The sequence below is a fragment of the Salvelinus fontinalis genome, chromosome 35, assembly GCF_029448725.1.
Source record: "Salvelinus fontinalis isolate EN_2023a chromosome 35, ASM2944872v1, whole genome shotgun sequence".
Classification (NCBI taxonomy): Eukaryota; Metazoa; Chordata; class Actinopteri; order Salmoniformes; family Salmonidae; genus Salvelinus; species Salvelinus fontinalis.
This window is the reverse complement of record NC_074699.1, coordinates 29,906,468-29,926,592: the sequence shown is the minus strand read 5'-3', so window position 1 is coordinate 29,926,592 and position 20,125 is coordinate 29,906,468. Positions and strand designations below refer to the sequence as shown.

At 41.8% G+C, this 20,125-nt stretch overlaps 1 protein-coding gene across 2 annotated transcripts in view; it reads right to left on the bottom strand.

Annotated features, from left to right (window-relative positions):
- The window catches only part of LOC129834713 (spondin-1-like), a 163,856-nt gene extending 162,000 nt beyond the window's left edge, over nucleotides 1-1,856 (bottom strand). For both annotated transcript variants that reach the window (XM_055899948.1, XM_055899949.1), the window contains exons 1-2: nucleotides 1,088-1,856; nucleotides 330-436 (exon numbers count right to left, since the gene is read on the bottom strand). In XM_055899948.1, the coding sequence (XP_055755923.1) occupies nucleotides 330-436; nucleotides 1,088-1,322 (342 nt within the window). In that variant the 5' untranslated portion in view covers nucleotides 1,323-1,856. The remainder of the gene's footprint in view (nucleotides 1-329; nucleotides 437-1,087) is intronic.
- Nucleotides 1,857-20,125: the final 18,269 nt, after the last annotated feature.

Here is a 20,125-nt window from a genome sequence, read left to right as displayed (position 1 = left end):
AGAAATGTTCTAACAAACGTTTGTTCTATGAAATTAAATAAATACTGAAATCTGACTTACAAAACGTATTTGCTAGATTCATGATAGACAAAGCAAGGAAAGTGAACTTCAAAATGTGATGTAGTTTTATTGGAATTTGCAGCTGTTGGTGCAGTAAGTAATGAATCTGCTAGCTTCTGATATGACTGACTGCATCTTAAAATAGCATTACTTTCACCTAATAACTGAAGGTCATTTACAATTTTTAAAAATATGCATGTTGTAATATCTACATTTTCATTTTGTATAATTTCAATGACATATAATGACAAGGTTAATTGTTGTCTTACCTGGAAATTGCCAGCATAGTCCTCTTCTTTGTCTCCTTCCCTGCCCTCCCTCAGAGCGATGAGGGTGAAACCTCTGAAGTAAGCGGGACTGGATGCATACAGAGTCACTGGGGATCACAAACACACAGTCAGTGAAGAAAACAAACTGATGGGAAACAGATTGATAGGTTTAATAAAGGTTTGCAAAATCCTAAAGTACTAACCCTTCTGGATTCGTTCCTCATAGGAATGAGATCTTTATAGGCTATATCAATCAGAAGGGAAATTAGCTCTTCACTTGCTGAAACAACTGGCAATTGCTGTCATTACTCGTGTCATTATCATTACTGTATTGTTAAACACTAGCTTCCCTGAGATAATGTGTTTGAGTAAAACTGTGATGTGATGAGTGATTGAGCCAAAATGGGACTTTTGTTAGACTAATGAATCAAAATGTTAACTATAATGACCAATGAGTTTGCAGGTGGGGTCACCAAAAATGAAGTTAGAGCATCACAAGTTGCAAATATTTCAGCGATAAACAGACGCCTATGAAGTTACAGTATGAGGGCATTCTGGTCTGTGCCAACTCCTCTTTCCACAAGAGAGTTTGACTTGTCATAACACAGCTCTGACTTCTAGGCTTATATCACTTCCTTATAAATGACCACAACACTGCGTCTTCACGTGAGTTGAACACAAAAGAGAAATAGAGTAAAGGCAAAAAATACCCTATTGTGTGTCAGACAATGTGCGCGCAATAGGACGGAATACAGTACCTCTGTAAGTGCTCCCAGGATGATAATTTTCTGGGTCCCCCTCGACTCGGAGCCGAAACTCGTTGTAGCCTTCATTACGAGTGCCCTGAGCCCGTAATATCCGACTACAATACCCGTCTGACTTCCCAGCTCTCTCCGAGGGCTCCTCCGTGAAGGCGAATCCGGCGTTGCACAGCGCAGTGGAGATTAAACACTGTAACAGCAGAATGCACCGAAATATTCCCGCTCCTGCCATCGTGAAGCAGCAGCTATCGTTCCAGCTGATGCGGTGGTGAAATACGAGTGAGGATCAAGAGAGGAAAAAACGCTTGCTTCCCCACTCAAAACTCCAGGAATTGACGAAACTTGGCAATTGATAAGACACCCCTCACTCGGGATACGAGGTAGCTGTCACCGCTAAAGGTAAATCCATCCTGGAGAGATATAGAGTGCAGAGAAATAATAGTTTACGATGTGCACTCGCTCTCGCAGAATCGCACACTGATTTGTTGAAGAGCGTCTGATGATCAGAGGGTCTGGTGTTTGTTTAACTGAGTGCGAGAGCCTACACAGGGTCAGGGGAAATAGTGGAGCAGTGTAGCGCGGCTGTCTCCAAGGCATTGACGCAGGCTATGAGCCCAACGACCCAAGCCAACAGACTGGAAACAGACATTTCTACCAATGGCTGCAGTGATGGAGGGACGCGTTTGACACTCTAGCTGGAACCTGCCTGTGTGTTTGCTCAGCCGCGGATCCCCAAGCCCCCTTAGCCGACCGCACAGACACAGACAGATGCTCAAATAGTAATGAATAATGCACGCTAAACGGTCGCCTTTATGTCCCCCCCCCCTTCTGCACAGTCTATTGTGTGTGCGTGTCTGTGTTTGAAAGAGCGAGACAGGGCCGATAAGCCCTTCATTTAGAGGGAATGAAGTTAAACACATATGGAATGTGGACCGAGCTTCCAGGGACTTCATTCTTAACCTTATATTGGCTTCTTTCACCAACTGTCCAGGTGTTGCCACTGACAGAGAATGGTCACTGACCGAGAAGGAGAATGGTCACAATAATCAATAAATTATTATTTTTATCTGTCTTGAATGATGAATCAACAATGCTCACAAGTTGGGGGCAGTCCATGTTACAGTTTTTACATGAGCCTGGAATCTACAATTGAAGTCAGAAGTATACATACACTTAGGTTGAAGTCATTAAAACTCGTTTTTCAACCATTCCACAAATTTCTTGTTAACAAAGTATAGTTTCGGCAAGTCGGTTAAGGCATCTACTTTGTGCATGACACAAGTCATTTTTCCAACAATTGTTTACAGACAGATTATTTGACTTATAATGCAATTCCAGTGGGTCAGAAGTTTACATACACTAGTTGACTGTGCCTTTAAACAGCTTGTAAAATTCCAGAAAATTATGTCTTGGCTTTAGAAGCTTCTGATAGGCTAATTGACATCATTTGATTCAATTGGAGGTGTACCTGTGGATGTATTTCAAGGCCTACCTTCAAACTCAGTGCCTCTTTGCTTGATATCATAGGAAAATTAAAAGAAATCAGCAAAGACCTCAGAAGAAAATGTGTAGACCTCATCAAGTCTGGTTCATCCTTGGTAGCAATTTCCAAACGCCTGAAGGTACCACGTTCATCTGTACAAACAATAGTATGCAAGTATATACACCATACCGCTCAGGAAGGAGACATGTTCTGTCTCCTAGAGATGAACGTACTTTGGTGCGAAAAGTTCAAATCAATCCCAGAACAACAGCAAAAGACCTTGTGAAGATGCTGGAGGAAACAGGTACAAAAGTATCTATATACATAGTTAAACGAGTCCTATATCAACATAACCTGAAAGGCCGCTCAGCAAGGAAGAAGCCACTGCTCCAAACCCGCCATAATAAAGCCAGACTACGGTTTGCAACTGTATATAGGGACAAAGATCGTACTTTTTGGAGAAATTTCCTCTGGTCTGACGAAGCAAAATTAGAACTGTTTGGCCATAAAGACCATCGTTATGTTTGGAGGAAAAAGGGGGAGGCTTGCAAGCCGAAGAACACCATCCCAACCGTGAAGCACGGGGGTGGCAGCATCCTGTTGTGGGGGTTCTTTTCTGCAGAAGGGACTGGTGCACTTCACAAAATAGATGGCATCATGAGGTAGGAAAATTATGTGGATATATTGAAGCTGTCACGTTCCTGACCTGTTTTCTGTTGTTTTTATGTGTGTGATGGTCAGGGCGTGAGTTTTGGGTGGGCAGTCTATGTTTTCCGTTTCTATGTTGGTTTTGGGTTGCCTGGTATGGCTCTTAATTAGAGGCAGGTGTTTTGCGTTTTCCTCTAATTGAGAGTCATATTAAGGTAGGAGGTTCTCACTGTTTGTTTGTGGGTGATTGTCTCCTGTGTCAGTGTCTGTATGTTACGCCACACGGGACTGTTCCGGTTTTTGTTAGTTCGTTCGTTTTATGTAGTCTGTTTTCCTGGTTCATGCGTTCTTCACGTTGTATGTAAGTTCGTGTCCAGGTCTGTCTACATTCGTTTATTTGTTTTGTAATTATTCAAGTGTTTGTCGTGTTTTTCCGTTTTGTCTATTAAATCATTATGTATTCACAACCCGCTGCATTTTGGTCAAATCCCTGCTACTCCTCTTCGGATGAGGAGAAGGAGGAAGCCCGTTACAGAAGCAACATCTCAAGACATCTGTCAGGAACTTAAAGCTTGGTCGCAAATGGGTCTTCCAAATGGACAATGATCCAAAGGATACTTCCAAAGTTGTGGCAAAATGGCTAACCTGTTGAGGATGGGGGCGCTGTTGTGACTATTTATGCTAATCGTGTAATTTTTGAAACGGCTTCCCACAAAGTTCTTGATCGTACAATATGCATATTATTATTATTATTGGATAGAAAACAGTCTATAGTTTCTATAGGAGTTGAAATGTTGTCTCTAAGTGGAACAGAGCCCATTCTACAGCAATTTCCCTGACATGGAGTCAGATTTCAGAAATTTTGGCCACTGTTCTGGAGTCAGTTAAAAGGGCACTGTTATTGCTATGACTATACGGACACTGCTTACGTCTTCCCCTGGATGCCTTTACGTGATGACGATTTGAATGGGGTCGATTGCGCGTTCACAGGCACTATAAATTAAAAAAACCTGTAGCTAGCAAGTCTTTTCTTGCTGCGTAATGCGCCTGGAGGACATCGACCCGCACTTGTTCCAAGCATTAGTGGAGGGAGTAATATTACTCTGGTCATGTTTCTACTCGTTATGGGAGTTAAAAACATCATAAGGTAGTTAATTTAAAGCGTTTTATAGCAATTTATATCCGTTTAGTGCGATTTTGGGACATTTATTTCTGAAACGCTGTGAATTGCTGGGCACGCTTCCAGTTCATCCCGAACGCAGTTGGCATTTCCACATGGCAAGAGGACAGCTTTCCACCAAAAGACGATTGGACCCAAGAAAGGATCCTTTGCCCAAGATACTGATGGAAGAACAGCTCAAAGTAGGACATTTTTATTATGATAAATCGTGTTTCTGTCGAAAAATGTTAGTGGCTTAGGACGCCATGTTTTTTGACGTAGCTTCGCTTGGCGCAAACTGTATTGAAAAGTAAGGATAATTTAAAAAATGTAATTCCACGATTGTATTAAGAATTAAATTGTCTATCAATCCCTGTCCACCCTATATTTTTTAGTCACGTTTATGAGTATTTATGTATAAGAGTAGATCACTGTCTAAGTGGCGCAAGGACATTTTCTGACCAGCTGAGCTACATTTCACATTGTCTAACCATGATTTTGGTGGCTAAATATAAACATTTTCGATCAAACTCTATATGGATTGTGTAATATGATGTTACAGGAGTGTCATCTGAAGAATTCTGAGAAGGTTAGTGAAAAAATTAATATATTTTGGCGATGTTGACTTTTATCGCTCACTTTGGCTAGAATCAATGCTGGGCTGCTATGTGCTATGTGCTATGCTAATATAACGATTTATTGTGTTTTCGCTGTAAGACACTTAGAAAATCTGAAATATTGTCTGTATTCACAGGATCTGTGTCTTTCGATTCGTGTATGCTGTGTATTTTTACGAAATGTTTGATGATTAGTAAGTCGGTAAACACGTTGCTCTAAGTAGTTTTTCTATTCCATTTGTGACGGTGGGTGCAATTGTAACCTATGCCATCTACCTGAAATATGCACTTTTTTCTAACAAAACCTATCCCATACCATAAATATGTTATCAGACTGTCATCTGATGAGTTTTTTTCTTGGTTAGGGGCTATAAATATCTTAGTTTAGCCGAATTGGTGATAGCTACTGGTGTTGGTGGACAAATAAAAGATGGTGGATTATGCTAATGTGTTTTTAGGTAATAGATGTACATCTTTACATATTGTGTCTTCCCTGTAAAACATTTTAAAAATCGAACATGTTGACTGGATTCACAAGATCTGTGTCTTTCATTAGCTGTATTGGACTTTAATGTTTGAAAGTTAAATATTTAAAAAAAATATTTTTTTTGAATTTCGCGGCACTGGTTTTTCAGTGGGGGGGGGGGGGGGGGAGTGCCGCTAGCGGCACTCTCATCCTAGACAGGTTAATAAGGACAACAAAGTCAAGGCATTTGAGTGGCCATCACAAAGCCCTGACCTCAATCCTATAAAAAATCTGTGGGGAGAACTGAAAAGTGTGGGCGAGCAAGGAGGCCTACAAACCTGACTCAATTACACCAGCTCTGTCAGGAGGAATGGGCCAAAATTCACCCAACTTATTGTGGGAAGCTTGTGGAAGGCTACCCGAAACGTTTGACCCAAGTTAAACAATTTAAAGGCAATGCTACCAAATACTAATTGAGTGTATGTAAACTCCTGACCTACTGGGAATGTGATGAAAGACATAAAAGCTGAAATAAATCATTCTCTCTACTATTATTCTTACATTTCACATTCCTAAAATAAAGTTGTGATCCTAACTGACCTAAAACAGGGAATTTTGACTAGGATAAAATTTCAGGAAATTCTGAAAAACTGATTTCAAATGTATTTGGCTAAGGTGTATGTAAACCTCCGACTTCAACTGTATAACTGACCACAACAGACCTTTAAAAACAATCATGGGGCCTCCCGGGTGGCGCAGTGGTCTAGGGCACTGCATCGCAGTGCTAACTGCGCCACCAGAGTCTCTGGGTTCGCGCCCAGGCTCTGTCGCAGCCGGCCGCGACCGGGAGGTCCGTGGGGCGACGCACAATTGGCATAGCGTCGTCCGGGGTAGGGAGGGTTTGGCCGGTAGGGATATCCTTGTCTCATCGCGCTCCAGCGACTCCTGTGGCGGGCCGGGCGCAGTGTGCGCCAACCAAGGGGGCCAGGTACACGGTGTTTCCTCCGACACATTGGTGCGGCTGGCTTCCGGGTTGGAGGCGAGCTGTGTTAAGAAGCAGTACGGCTGGTTGGGTTGTGCTTCGGAGGACGCATGGCTTTCGACCTTCGTCTCTCCCGAGCCCGTACGGGAGTTGTAGCGATGAGACAAGGTAGTAATTACTAGCGATTGGATACCACGAAAATTGGGGAGAAAATGGGATACAAAAATATATATATATATAAATAAATAAAAATAAAAAATAAAATAAAAAAAACAATCATGAAAGCAACACCAGAAATGATATATGCGGACTGTCTTTGTTATAGCAACAATATGAGTAATGATGCCCTGTCATTCATTCTCCTCAGTATCACCCACAATACCCATGGCGCCTCAGTGAACTTTCATCTTCCAAATAGGTCAATAGTTCCTATGGTAGGCATACTGTAATCCAGCTTTAAAATGATTTTCTTTTAAATTAAAATGATCTCACTCTCGATAAACGCGATAAACGGGAAGTGTTGGTGCAATCACACGTTTTCATTGAAACGTTATCTTCCCTGCGAGACATATTCTACTTCATCTTCTGTAACATTGTTTCAAAGATCTCCCGCGGTTTATTTCAGTCTTCAAAGGAATACGTAGGAGGAAGATGAGAATATATAGAAGCCTGTCGATCCGTCCAATGGATGCGGACAGACACGGTGCTCTCCGCAGTGAAGATGCAAGCAGAGCGGGGAAGGCCAGGGATAGCTGGGCAATACACCAGCAGGTGTCATGAAAGCCTCCACTGCGGTCACAGCTCGTCCTCCTACAACTCAACCACAGAGTAGACTATATAAAACTGCAGATAAAGGCAGCGTAGAGGGGATGTGCATAGCAGTCAGGCTTTTACTGTGCTGAAAATGACCTTTTATTTTTTATCAGCATGCTTGTCTCTGCTCCTGTTCCTTCTTGTTTGGGACGGGAAGGTTTGACACTGACTGGGAAAATGCCTTCATTTACCTCAACAAGGAAACAAATAATGAGTCAGCTTATAGTTTGCACATAGGCTGTGATCATATCATGCACATTTTCCTAGACTAAAAGTGCTGTGTTCAGAGATATTTGATGAAGGCAATTCAAAGCAATGCGTACATTTATTTATCTCACCTTTGATCCTATATGTAGCCTACAGGCAGGTCCATAATTATTGGCACCCTTGATAAAGATCATAAAGATGAGCAAAAAAGACTGTATCAAATAAATTATACAAATTATATAATATGCTAAAATTGGGAAATTATATTATTTTATACTAATACAATTGCTTAGAGAAAGAGGTAAATGGGTTAAATGTATTTGCAAGCCAGTTTTCAATACTATAGCACCCTCCCCTTTTGCAAGGATAACGACATTTAGTATAAAAAATATATATATAAAAAAAAAGAGATTGGAGAACAGTTTGGGAAGGATCTTCCGCCATATAGAATCTTTCCAGATCCTTGATATCCTTTGTACTGGCCTGTCTCCTGGTAGCGCCTCCATGCTCTGGACACTACGCTGACAGACACAGCAAACCTTTTTGCCACAGCTCGCATTGATGTGCCATCCTGGATGAGCTGCACTACCTGAGCCACTTGTGTGGGTTGTAGACTGCGTCTCATGCTACCACTAGAGTGAGAGCACCGCCAGCATTCAAAAGTGACCAAAACATCAGCCAGGAAGCATAGGAACTGAGAAGTGGTCTGTGGTCACCACCTCTGCAGAATCACTCCTTTATTGGGGGTGTCTTGCTAATTGCCTATAATTTCCACCTTTTGTCTATTCCATTTGCACAACAGCATGTGAAATTTATTGTCAATCAGTGTTGCTTCGTAAGTGGACAGTTTGATTTCACAGAAGTGTGATTGACTTGGAGTTACATTGTGTTGTTTAAGTGTTCCCTTTATTTTTTTGAGCAGTGTATATTTCTCTGAGCAGTTCTTGTAGTATAAAATAATACAATTGCATGCAATATAGCTCAGTATTTGTATAATTTATTTTATACAATCTTTTTTGCTTATCTTTGTCAAAGGTGCCAATAATTATGGACCTGACTGTAGATCTAGGTCTAACTTTTCCTGTCCAAAGCATAGAACTACAACACATACATTTTTCATATAGAAAAGACAACACACTGAACGTGTTCCTCATAGCATTTCCTGATGTGTAGGCCTACTGATGTTTGCATATGAAAGCGAACAAACACAATCACATCTATTATTTTTCAGAGAAGCACATTGACTCATTCCCCGCCAGCTCACAGCAGTGACTCAACAGACTTGCGTAATAAAATTATTTACGATCCAACGGGTTTGTGTTTGTAATTATCATGTATAGGCCTTTACACAGGGGAGTGCAACCACACATATGTTAGACTGCCTTACCCTTCCTCAGCCTCCCTCTAGTCTCTAGTAAATGGTAGCCTACAGCAAAGGCTGTGCTTATTTTTAGGAGCCAGGGGACTGTTGCAGGGGCGGTAAAAAAACTGAGGAAAATGGTTAAATTTCATCATTCAGTCATAATTTGTTTTTATTTTTGCTTAAAGTCTGTTTCTTCTGTTTACTGGTAACGAATCCACTCAGTCATATGGATGGAGACACATAATGTCTGATGGCACACAGTTTGATGGCCTTTTTCCTCTAAGAGTGAGAGGGAGGGAGATAAAGAGAAAATGGTTAGAGGGAGAGAGGGAATAAAATAGCAAGGCAATAGGGATGGAGGGCACAGAAGAAGGGAGCAAAATTGTGAAAGAGGAGTAGCATGCAGGTTCTGATTTTGAAAACTCATATCAGGGGTGGATCTCATCTAGCCAGATGGAAGCTCAATCTCCTCCAGTTAGATGCACCTCCATCTAGAGATGAAAGTTCACCAAGATCCCATGGGGATGAACGGCTGGGACGTGGTCAGCTGTTAATTGGAAAGGGAAAGAGAGGGAAAGGGAGATCATTGGAAAAGGAAAGGAGAGAGGGCAGCAGGGGAAAGAAGAGAAGAGATTGATTGAGTAACATACGCTACAGGGCTGGGGAGAGGGAGAAAAGAAAAGAAGAGATAATGGGGATAGAGATGAAAAGGAGAGAGGATGGGGAGAGAGGAGAGGTACAACATGGAGAGAGAGAAGAAAAGGAGAGAGGATGGGGATAGAGGAGAGGTGCAACATGGAGAGAGAGAAGAAAAGGAAAGAGGATGGGGAGAGAGGAGAGGTGCAACATGGAGAGAGAGAAGAAAAGGAGAGAGGCTGGGGAGAGAGGAGAGGTGCAACATGGAGAGAGAGAAGAAAAGGAGAGAGGCTGGGGAGAGAGGAGAGGTGCAACATGGAGAGACAGATGAAAATGAGAGAGGATGGGGAGAGAGGAGAGGTGCAACATGGAGAGAGAGATGAAAATGAGAGTGGATGGGGAGAGAGGAGAGGTGCAACATGGAGAGAGAGAAGAAAAGGAGAGAGGATGGGGAGAGAGGAGAGGTACAACATGGAGAGAGAGAAGAAAAGGAGAGAGGATGGGGAGAGGAGAGTTGCAACATGGAGAGAGAGAAGAAAATGAGAGAGGATGGGGAGAGAGGAGAGGTGCAACATGGAGAGAGAGAAGAAAAGGAGAGAGGCTGGGGAGAGAGGAGAGGTGCAACATGGAGAGCCAGATGAAAATGAGAGAGGATGGGGAGAGAGGAGAGGTACAACATGGAGAGAGAGATGAAAATGAGAGAGGATGGGGAGAGAGGAGAGGTGCAACATGGAGAGACAGATGAAAAGGAGAGAGGAGAGACGCAACATGGAGAGAGAGAAGAAAAGGAGAGAGGATGGGGATAGAGGAGAGGTGCAACATGGAGAGAGAGAAGAAAAGGAGAGAGGATGGGGAGAGAGGAGAGGTGCAACATGGAGAGAGAGAAGAAAAGGAGAGAGGATGGGGAGAGAGGAGAGGTACAACATGGAGAGAGAGAAGAAAAGGAGAGAGGATGGGGAGAGAGGAGAGGTGCAACATGGAGAGAGAGAAGAAAAGGAGAGAGGATGGAGAGAGAGGAGAGGTGCAACATGGAGAGAGAGAAGAAAAGGAGAGAGGCTGGGGAGAGAGGAGAGGTGCAACATGGAGAGAGAGATAAAAATGAGAGAGGATGGGGAGAGAGGAGAGGTGCAACATGGAGAGAGAGATGAAAATGAGAGAGGATGGGGAGAGAGGAGAGGTACAACATGGAGAGAGAGAAGAAAAGGAGAGAGGATGGGGAGAGAGGAGAGTTGCAACATGGAGAGAGAGAAGAAAAGGAGAGAGGATGGGGAGAGAGGAGAGGTGCAACATGGAGAGAGAGGTGAAAATGAGAGAGGATGGGAGAGAGGAGAGGTGCAACATGGAGAGCCAGATGAAAATGAGAGAGGATGGTGAGAGAGGAGAGGTACAACATGGAGAGAGAGATGAAAATGAGAGAGGATGGGGAGAGAGGAGAGGTGCAACATGGAGAGACAGATGAAAAGGAGAGAGGAGAGGCGCAACATGGAGAGACAGATGAAAAGGACAGAAGATGGAGAGAGAGGAGAGTTGCAACATGGAGGGACAGATGAAAAGGAAAGGGGATGGGGAGAGAGGAGAGGCGTAACATGGAGAGAGAGATAAAAATGAGAGAGGATGGGGAGAGAGGAGAGGTGCAACATGGAGAGAGAGATGAAAATGAGAGTGGATGGGGAGAGAGGAGAGGTGCAACATGGAGAGAGATGAAAAGGAGAGAGGAGAGGTGCAACATGGAGAAAGAGATGAAAAGGAGAGAGGATGGGGAGAGAGGAGAGGCGCAACATGGAGAGAGATGAAAAGGAGAGAGGAGAGGCGCAATATGAAGAGAGATGAAAAGGATAGAGGATGGGGAGAGAGGAGAGGTGCAACATGGAGAGACAGATGAAAGGGAGAGAGGATGGGGAGAGAGGAGGTGCAACATGGAGGGGCAGATGAAAAGGAGAGAGGATGGGGAGAGAGGAGAGGCGCAACATGGAGAGAGATGAAAAGGAGAGAGGAGAGGCGCAATATGGAGAGAGAGATGAAAATGAGAGAGGATGGGGAGAGAGCAGAGGTGCAACATGGAGAGACAGATGAAAATGAGAGAGGATGGGGAGAGAGGAGAGGCGCAACATGGAGGGACAGATGAAAAGGAGAGAGGATGGGGAGAGAGGAGAGGTAAAACTGGAGAGATAGATGAAAAGGAGAGAGGATGGGGAGAGAGGAGAGGTAAAACATGGAGAGACAGATGAAAAGGAGAGAGGATGGGGAGAGAGGAGAGGTAAAACATGGAGAGAGATGAAAAGGAGAGAGGAGAGGCGCAATATGGAGAGAGATGAAAAGGAGAGAGGATGGGGAGAGAGGAGAGTTGCAACATGGAGAGAGAGATGAAAAGGACAGAAGATGGAGAGAGGAGAGGCGCAACATGGAGAGAGATGAAAAGGAGAGAGGAGAGGCGCAATATGGAGAGAGATGAAAAGGAGAGAGGATGGGGAGAGAGGAGAGGTGCAACATGGAGAGACAGATGAAAAGGAGAGGGGATGGGGAGAGAGGAGAGGCGTAACATGGAGGGACAGATGAAAAGGAGAGGGGATGGGGAGAGAGGAGAGGTAAAACATGGAGAAAGAGATGAAAAGGAGAGAGGATGGGGAGAGAGGAGAGGCGCAACATGGAGAGAGATGAAAAGGAGAGAGGAGAGGCGCAATATGGAGAGAGATGAAAAGGAGAGAGGAGAGGCGCAATATGGAGAGAGATGAAAAGGAGAGAGGATGGGGAGAGAGGAGAGGTGCAACATGGAGAGAGAGATGAAAAGGAGAGAGGATGGGGAGAGAGGAGAGGTGCAACATGGAGAGAGATGAAAAGGAGAGAGGATGGTGAGAGAGGAGAGGTACAACATGGAGAGAGAGAAGAAAAGGAGAGAGGATGGGGAGAGAGGAGAGGTGCAACATGGAGCGAGAGAAGAAAAGGAGAGAGGATGGGGAGAGAGGAGAGGTACAACATGGAGAGAGAGAAGAAAAGGAGAGAGGATGGGGAGAGAGGAGAGGTACAACATGGAGAGAGAGAAGAAAAGGAGAGAGGATGGGAGAGAGGAGAGGTGCAACATGGAGAGAGAGAAGAAAAGGAGAGAGGATGGGGAGAGAGGAGAGGTGCAACATGGAGAGAGAGAAGAAAAGGAGAGAGGATGGGGAGAGAGGAGAGGTGCAACATGGAGAGAGAGAAGAAAAGGAGAGAGGATGGGGAGAGAGGAGAGGTGCAACATGGAGAGAGAGAAGAAAAGGAGAGAGGATGGGGAGAGAGGAGAGGTGCAACATGGAGAGAGAGAAGAAAAGGAGAGAGGATGGGGAGAGAGGAGAGGTGCAACATGGAGAGAGAGAAGAAAAGGAGAGAGGATGGGGAGAGAGGAGAGGTGCAACATGGAGAGAGAGAAGAAAAGGAGAGAGGATGGGGAGAGAGGAGAGGTGCAACATGGAGAGTGGTGAGAGTGAGAGGAAAAGAGAGAGGAAGGAGGTGGTAATCCTTCCTCACCATAGATGTGAGGAATGTGATTACATAGATGTGAGGATTCTCAGATCATTCTGAGAATACACGTGGCCTCTGAATGTGGTTACACCGGCACGCGAGGCGGTCGCCTCCGGTCCAGACACCCGTGTTGTGTTTTCCTAGCTGGTGACGCCGCGGTCACAAAACGATCACAGGGTTGGTTATGAAGTGGTCGCAATGGTATCCACTCCTGAAGGAAGCAGCTCATCTAATGACAGGACTGACTGTGTGTTGCCTGTCTATAGAAACATATACCTCCATATGTATGACATATGTCTTCTTCTAGTTGCTGTTTAATGACTATGTTGTTATTTTAACCCATTAAGTGTATGTCTGTATTTGCGTATGTGTGTTTGTATTTGTGTATGTGTGTTTGTATGTGTGTATGTGTGTATGTGTGTTTGTTTGTGTGTATGTGTGTGTGTGTATGTATGTGTCTGTGTGTATATGTGTGTTTGTCTGCGTGTGCATGTGTGTGTGTATGTGTGTATGTGCGTGTACAGTATGTGTACAGTATGTGTGTATGTATGTGTAAGTGTGTTTGTATGTCTCTATGTAAGTGTACAATATGTGTGTATGTGTTTATGTGCGCTTAATGTAGATAATGTTGACACTATGAAACGTTTCTATCTTAATGTAGATAATGTTGCCACTATGAAACGTTTCTATCTTAATGTAGATAATGTTGCCACAATACAACGTTTCTATCTTAATGTAGATAATGTTGCCACTATGAAATGTTTCTATCTTAATGTAGATAATGTTGCCACAATGAAACGTTTCTATCTTAATGTAGATAATGTTGACACTATGAAACGTTTCTATCTTAATGTAGATAATGTTGCCACAATACAACGTTTCTATCTTAATGTAGATAATGTTGCCACTATGAAACGTTTCTATCTTAATGTAGATAATGTTGCCACAATGAAACGTTTCTATCTTAATGTAGATAATGTTGACACTATGAAACGTTTCTATCTTAATGTAGATAATGTTGCCACTATGAAACGTTTCTATCTTAATGTAGATAATGTTGACACTATGAAACGTTTCTATCTTAATGTAGATAATGTTGCCACTATGAAACGTTTCTATCTTAATGTAGATAATGTTGCCACTATGAAACGTTTCTATCTTAATGTAGATAATGTTGCCACTATGAAACGTTTCTATCTTAATGTAGATAATGTTGCCACTATGAAACGTTTCTATCTTAATGTAGATAATGTTGCCACTATGAAACGTTTCTATCTTAATGTAGATAATGTTGCCACTATGAAACGTTTCTATCTTAATGTAGATAATGTTGCCACTATGAAACGTTTCTATCTTAATGTAGATAATGTTGCCACTATGAAACGTTTCTATCTTAATGTAGATAATGTTGCCACTATGAAACGTTTCTATCTTAATGTAGATAATGTTGCCACTATGAAACGTTTCTATCTTAATGTAGATAATGTTGCCACTATGAAACGTTTCTATCTTAATATAGATAATGTTGCCACTATGAAACGTTTCTATCTTAATATAGATAATGTTGCCTCTATGAAACGTTTCTATCTTAAAACTTCTTATGGCTGTAAGCCCGACGTCGGTACACTTATGACAACAGCCAGCTCAAGTGCAGGGCGCGAAATTCAAAATATATATTTTTTAAATATTTAACTTTCACACATTAACAAGTCCAATACAGCAACTGAAAGGTACACATCTTGTGAATCCAGCCAACATGTCCGATTTTTAAAATGTTTTACAGCGAAAACAGCACGTATATTTATGTTAGCTCACCACCAAATACAAAAAAAGGACAGACATTTTTCACAGCACAGGTAGCATGCACAAAGCCAACCTAACTAACCAAGAACCAACCAAACTAACCAACAAACAACTTCATCAGATGACAGTCTTATAATATGTTATACAATAAATCTATGTTTTGTTCGAAAAATGTGCATATTTCAGGTATAAATCATTTTTTACATTGCAGCTACAATCAGAAATTGCACCGAAAGCAGACAGAATAATTACAGACACCAACATCAAATACCTAATTACTCATCATAAAACATTCTGAAAAATACATAGTGTACAGCAAATGAAAGACAGGCATCTTGTGATTCCAGCCAATATTTCCGATTTATTAAGTGTTTTACAGCGAAAACACAATATAGCGTTATATTAGCTTACCACAATAGCCAGAAAGACAAGCCATTTCCCAGCAGTAAAAGTTAGCGAGCGTAACAAACCAGCAAAGGATATATAATTTTTGACTAACCTTGATATTCTTTATCAGATGACAGTCCTATAACATCAGGTAATACATATACTTATGTTTTGTTCGAAAATGTGCATATTTAGAGCTGAAATCAGTGGTTATACATGTTGCTATCTTAGCTACTTTTTCCACAATGTCTAAACAGCAACGATATTTTTCTGACACGTTTTCTGACACACATATTCTGACCAAATAGCTATTCATAAACATAACAAAAAAATACATGTTGTATAGGAAATGATAGATCCATTAGTTCTTAATGAAATCGCAGTGTTAGAATTCTAAAAAATAACTTCATTACGACATCCAGCATAGGTATAGCTGAGTTGGGCGCCGGCGACTAGTTCACATGCACGACAGATATATGAAATAGCGTCATAAAATGTTTCTTACTTTTGTTGATCTTCCATCAGAATGTTGGACAAGGTGTCCTTTGTCAAGAACAATCGTTGTTTGGATTTAGAACGTTCATTTTCCCTCTTGAATTAGCAAGCGCACTAGCCAAGTGGCTCAAAGCTCTCCATGTCAACAAACGGAAGAGAATGGAACACGGTAAAACTCTCGAAAAATGTTCAATAATCTGATGAAACTATATTGAAAAAACACACTTTACGATGATATGGTCACATGTATCAAATAAAATCAAAGCCGGAGATATTAGTCGCCTATAACGGCAGCTAAACAGAAGGCAAATCCAAGTCCCCTTTCGCGCTCTCCAGAAAACAGGAAATGGGCGGACACGTCATACAAAGAGCTTGTATTCCACTTCAGACCAAGATAAACACGAAATTTCTTCTCTCACCGCCTCTTGACATCCAGGGGAAGGTGTATGAAGTGCACGTATACTTATACGTATCATGCCCATGTATAGGCAGGAAGTAGAACAGAGCATCGATTTCAGACTTTCCACTTCCTGGTCAGGAAGTTTGTGCCAAATGAGTTCTGTTTGACTCACAGATATAATTCAAACGGTTTTAGAAACTAGAGAGTGTTTTCTATCCAATAGTAATAATAATATGCATATTGTACGAGCAAGAATTGAGTACGAGGCCGTTTGAAATGGGCACCTTTTATCAGAGCTACTCAGTACTGCCCCTGCAGCCATAAAAAGTTAATGTAGATAAGGTTGACACTATGAAACGTTTCTATCTTAATGTAGATAATGTTGCCTCTATGAAACGTTTCTATCTTAATGTAGATAATGTTGACATTATGAAACATTTCTATCATAATGTAGATAATGTTGCCTCTATGAAACGTTTCTATCTTTTCTATCTTAATGTAGATAATGTTGACACTATGAAACGTTTCTATCTTAATGTAGATAATGTTGCCTCTATGAAACGTTTCTATCTTAATGTAGATAATGTTGACACTATGAAACATTTCTATCTTAATGTAGATAATGTTGCCTCTATGAAACTTTTCTATCTTTTCTATCTTAATGTAGATAATGTTGACACTATGAAACGTTTCTATCTTAATGTAGATAATGTTGCCTCTATGAAAAGTTTCTATCTTAATGTAGATAATGTTGCCACTATGAAACGTTTCTATCTTAATGTAGATAATGTTGACACTATGAAACGTTTCTATCTTAATGTAGATAATGTTGCCTCTATGAAACGTTTCTATCTTAATGTAGATAATGTTGACACTATGAAACGTTTCTATCTTAATGTAGATAATGTTGCCTCTATGAAACGTTTCTATCTTAATGTAGATAATGTTGACACTATGAAATGTTTCTATCTTAATGTAGATAATGTTGACACTATGAAACGTTTCTATCTTAATGTAGATAATGTTGACACTATGAAACGTTTCTATCTTAATGTAGATAATGTTAACACTATGAAACTTTTCTATCTTAATGTAGATAATGTTGCCACTGTGAAAAGTTTATCTTCAAAAAAGTTATAATCTGATTAAAGTTGATCTTCATCTCTGCATCTTTCCCTTCTCTCTCTCTTTTCTCTTTGATTTCCTCTGTCTCTCTCTGTGGGCCTTCGTCAGACCAGAGGAGATCTCTCCAAAAAGTACGATCTTTGTTCCCATGTGCAGTTGCAAACCGTAGTCTGGCTTTTTTATGGAGGCTTTGGAGCAGTGGCTTCTTCCTTGCTGAGCGGCCTTTCAGGTTATGTCGATATAGGACTCGTTTTACTGTGGATAACGATACTTTTGTACCTGTTTCCTCCAGCATCTTCACAAGGTCTTTTGCTGTTGTTCTGGGATTGATTTGCACTTTTCGCACCAAAGTATGTTCATCTCTAGGAGACAGAACGTGTCTCCTTACTGAGTGGTATGACGGCTGCGTGGTCCCATGATGTTTATATTTATGTACTATTGGTTGTACAGATGAATGTAGAAACTTCAGGCGTTTGGCAATTGCTCCCAAGGATGAACCAGACTTGTGGAAGTGTACAATTTTTTTCTAAGGTCTTGGCCTTCAAATGCATCCACAGGTACACCTCCAATTGACTCAAATTATGTCAATTAGCCTATCAGAAGCTTCTAAAGCCATGACATAATTTTCTGGAATTTGTCAAGCTGTTTAAAGGTACAGTCAACTTAGTGTATGTAAACTTCTGACCCACTGCAATTGTGATATAGTGAATTATAAGTGAAATAATCTGTCTGTAAACAATTGTTGGAAAAAATGACTTGTGTCATGCACAAAGTAGATGTCCTAACCGACTTGCCAAAACTATACTTTGTTAACAAGAAATTTGTGGATTAGTTGAAAACGAGTTGTTATGACTCTAACCTAAGTGTATGTAAACTTCTGACTTCCACTGTATAAACCCCAAGAAAATCTATGTAAATGTGACTTATGGAATCTTATGGACTTAAATAATGTCAATCTAGACAGAAATGCCAGCAGACAGACAGATAGGCAGAAGGTTGATGAAAATAGAGATTGATACAATAGGATGTTTTAATCATAACTATAGCCTACTTTTACCTGACCTCCCTACAAGCTGTACTCAATAACCCTGGTAGGATAAACACATAACAGACCTTCTGTTTTCTGCCACTCAGGAACTGTACAGGTTGCTCTGAGTCAGCAGACAGAGTTAATGTCTTCATTTCCACACCCTGCCTCACACACAGACACACACACACTCCCCGTGATTTCTGAAGTAATGCGTTTTGATGTCCGTCTAAATGCCCGAGTGAAATGTGTGCACTCGAGGGCTGGTAGCGTATGGGGTCCTTCAGAAGTGATTAGAGTCAGTTGGGTGGACGGAGCTGAACAGGGGGAGGGGAGTACGGGGACCCACATCCCCAGGTACGGGAAGCCGCTGAGGCGTCACTCATTGGGTCCTGTCTCCCGCTCTGGAGGGGCTCGGGCGTATCCGAGTGGCTCTAAGGAAATCATACACCCTGTCAGAAGCTATTGAACCCCTGCCTCAGATGCAGCCAGGGTCAGCCAACGTTTGTTAAGAAAGAGAAATGAGAAGGAGAGTGTTGGGCAGTGATAAAGGGGCTGGCTAAACCAAGTTTTATCTAAGACAGTGAGTGGATTGTAGGAATCTGTTTGACAGCCTTGATATAAGTAGCAGGTTTGATTCATCCTGCATTATTTTTCAAGTAGCCAGACATTTTTGACCTTTAACGTCAATTCCCTGAATCCAGCGTAGTTGTAAAAACAGATGTAGGATCTTAATTTGAGCCAGTTTGCTACATCAGGAAAATAATCCTGCAGCAACAGAAAATGTGAATTATTATGTGGATTATAATTTGATTACCCCTGCAACAGCGTAATCAAATTAAGATGCTACACCTGTAGCTCTGGCTAAGCTCTGAGTTCCCCCAGACACCCATCTGCTCCACATGTCAACCTGAGTAGGACCTATCTGAACAAAAGGGGCCGATAAGAGGAATCAGACTGGGCTACTTAGACAGACATAACACTCAGCTCTGCTCAGCACGGATGTCAGCCACCATTATAGGTCTTTGAACTACACTCTGTTAGATAGAATGCGACAACATGAAGACAGGGATCAATACAGACTGATACACACAATCTGAACTGACAGCTTCAAGCACTGTTTACCAGGTTGACAGCAAGAAGTAGCTTAGGGGGAATAGGTTTGTGTGTGTGTGTGTGTGTGTGTGTGTGTGTGTGTGTGTGTGTGTGTGTGTGTGTGTGTGTGTGTGTGTGTGTGTGTGTGTGTGTGTGTGTGTGTGTGTGTGTGTGTGTGTGGAGGGGGCTGAGAGGGGGAGAGTGAGATCATTTTAATTTAAAAAAAAATGTGTCTGGGTCTGTGTGCCTGTGTGTGAGGGAGAATGTGTGTGTTGGACAGGATTGGGATCAATTCCATTTTAATTCTACTCAATTCAGAAAGTACACCAAATTCCAAATACAAATGTTCCTAACTGAAAAGCATTGAAGATAATTCAAATAGGAATTTCAGTGTACTTTCTGAATTAACAGAAATGTAAATAGAATTGAGCCTAACCCTGGTGTTGGCACGTCTAATGTTGCTTATCAAGATTCAATCAGAGCCTTGGAGGAAGCAAGTGTCATGATGTGGCCCTTTCTGGGTGTATATCATGGCTTCCCCCTCTCTCACTCGCTCCTACACCCAGGTTCTGTTATCTCAGGTAGTAAATTCCTGGCGGAGACTCTCTTCCCCTTTTCATGCAGAGAGAGAGACCACAGAGTGGACAAAGGATTTGTGAGAATATGGGAAGGGTCTATGGACACTTAAGGGACAGTTATGTTGAATGTGTTTCATTTGATGACCTCACGAAGGACAGGAAACACACATAACTATATCTATGAATGTGTACATTTCTCAATTATGGTGGTTTGCATCGAATTCTTGTATAAAATGAATGAGTAAAGATGAAACTA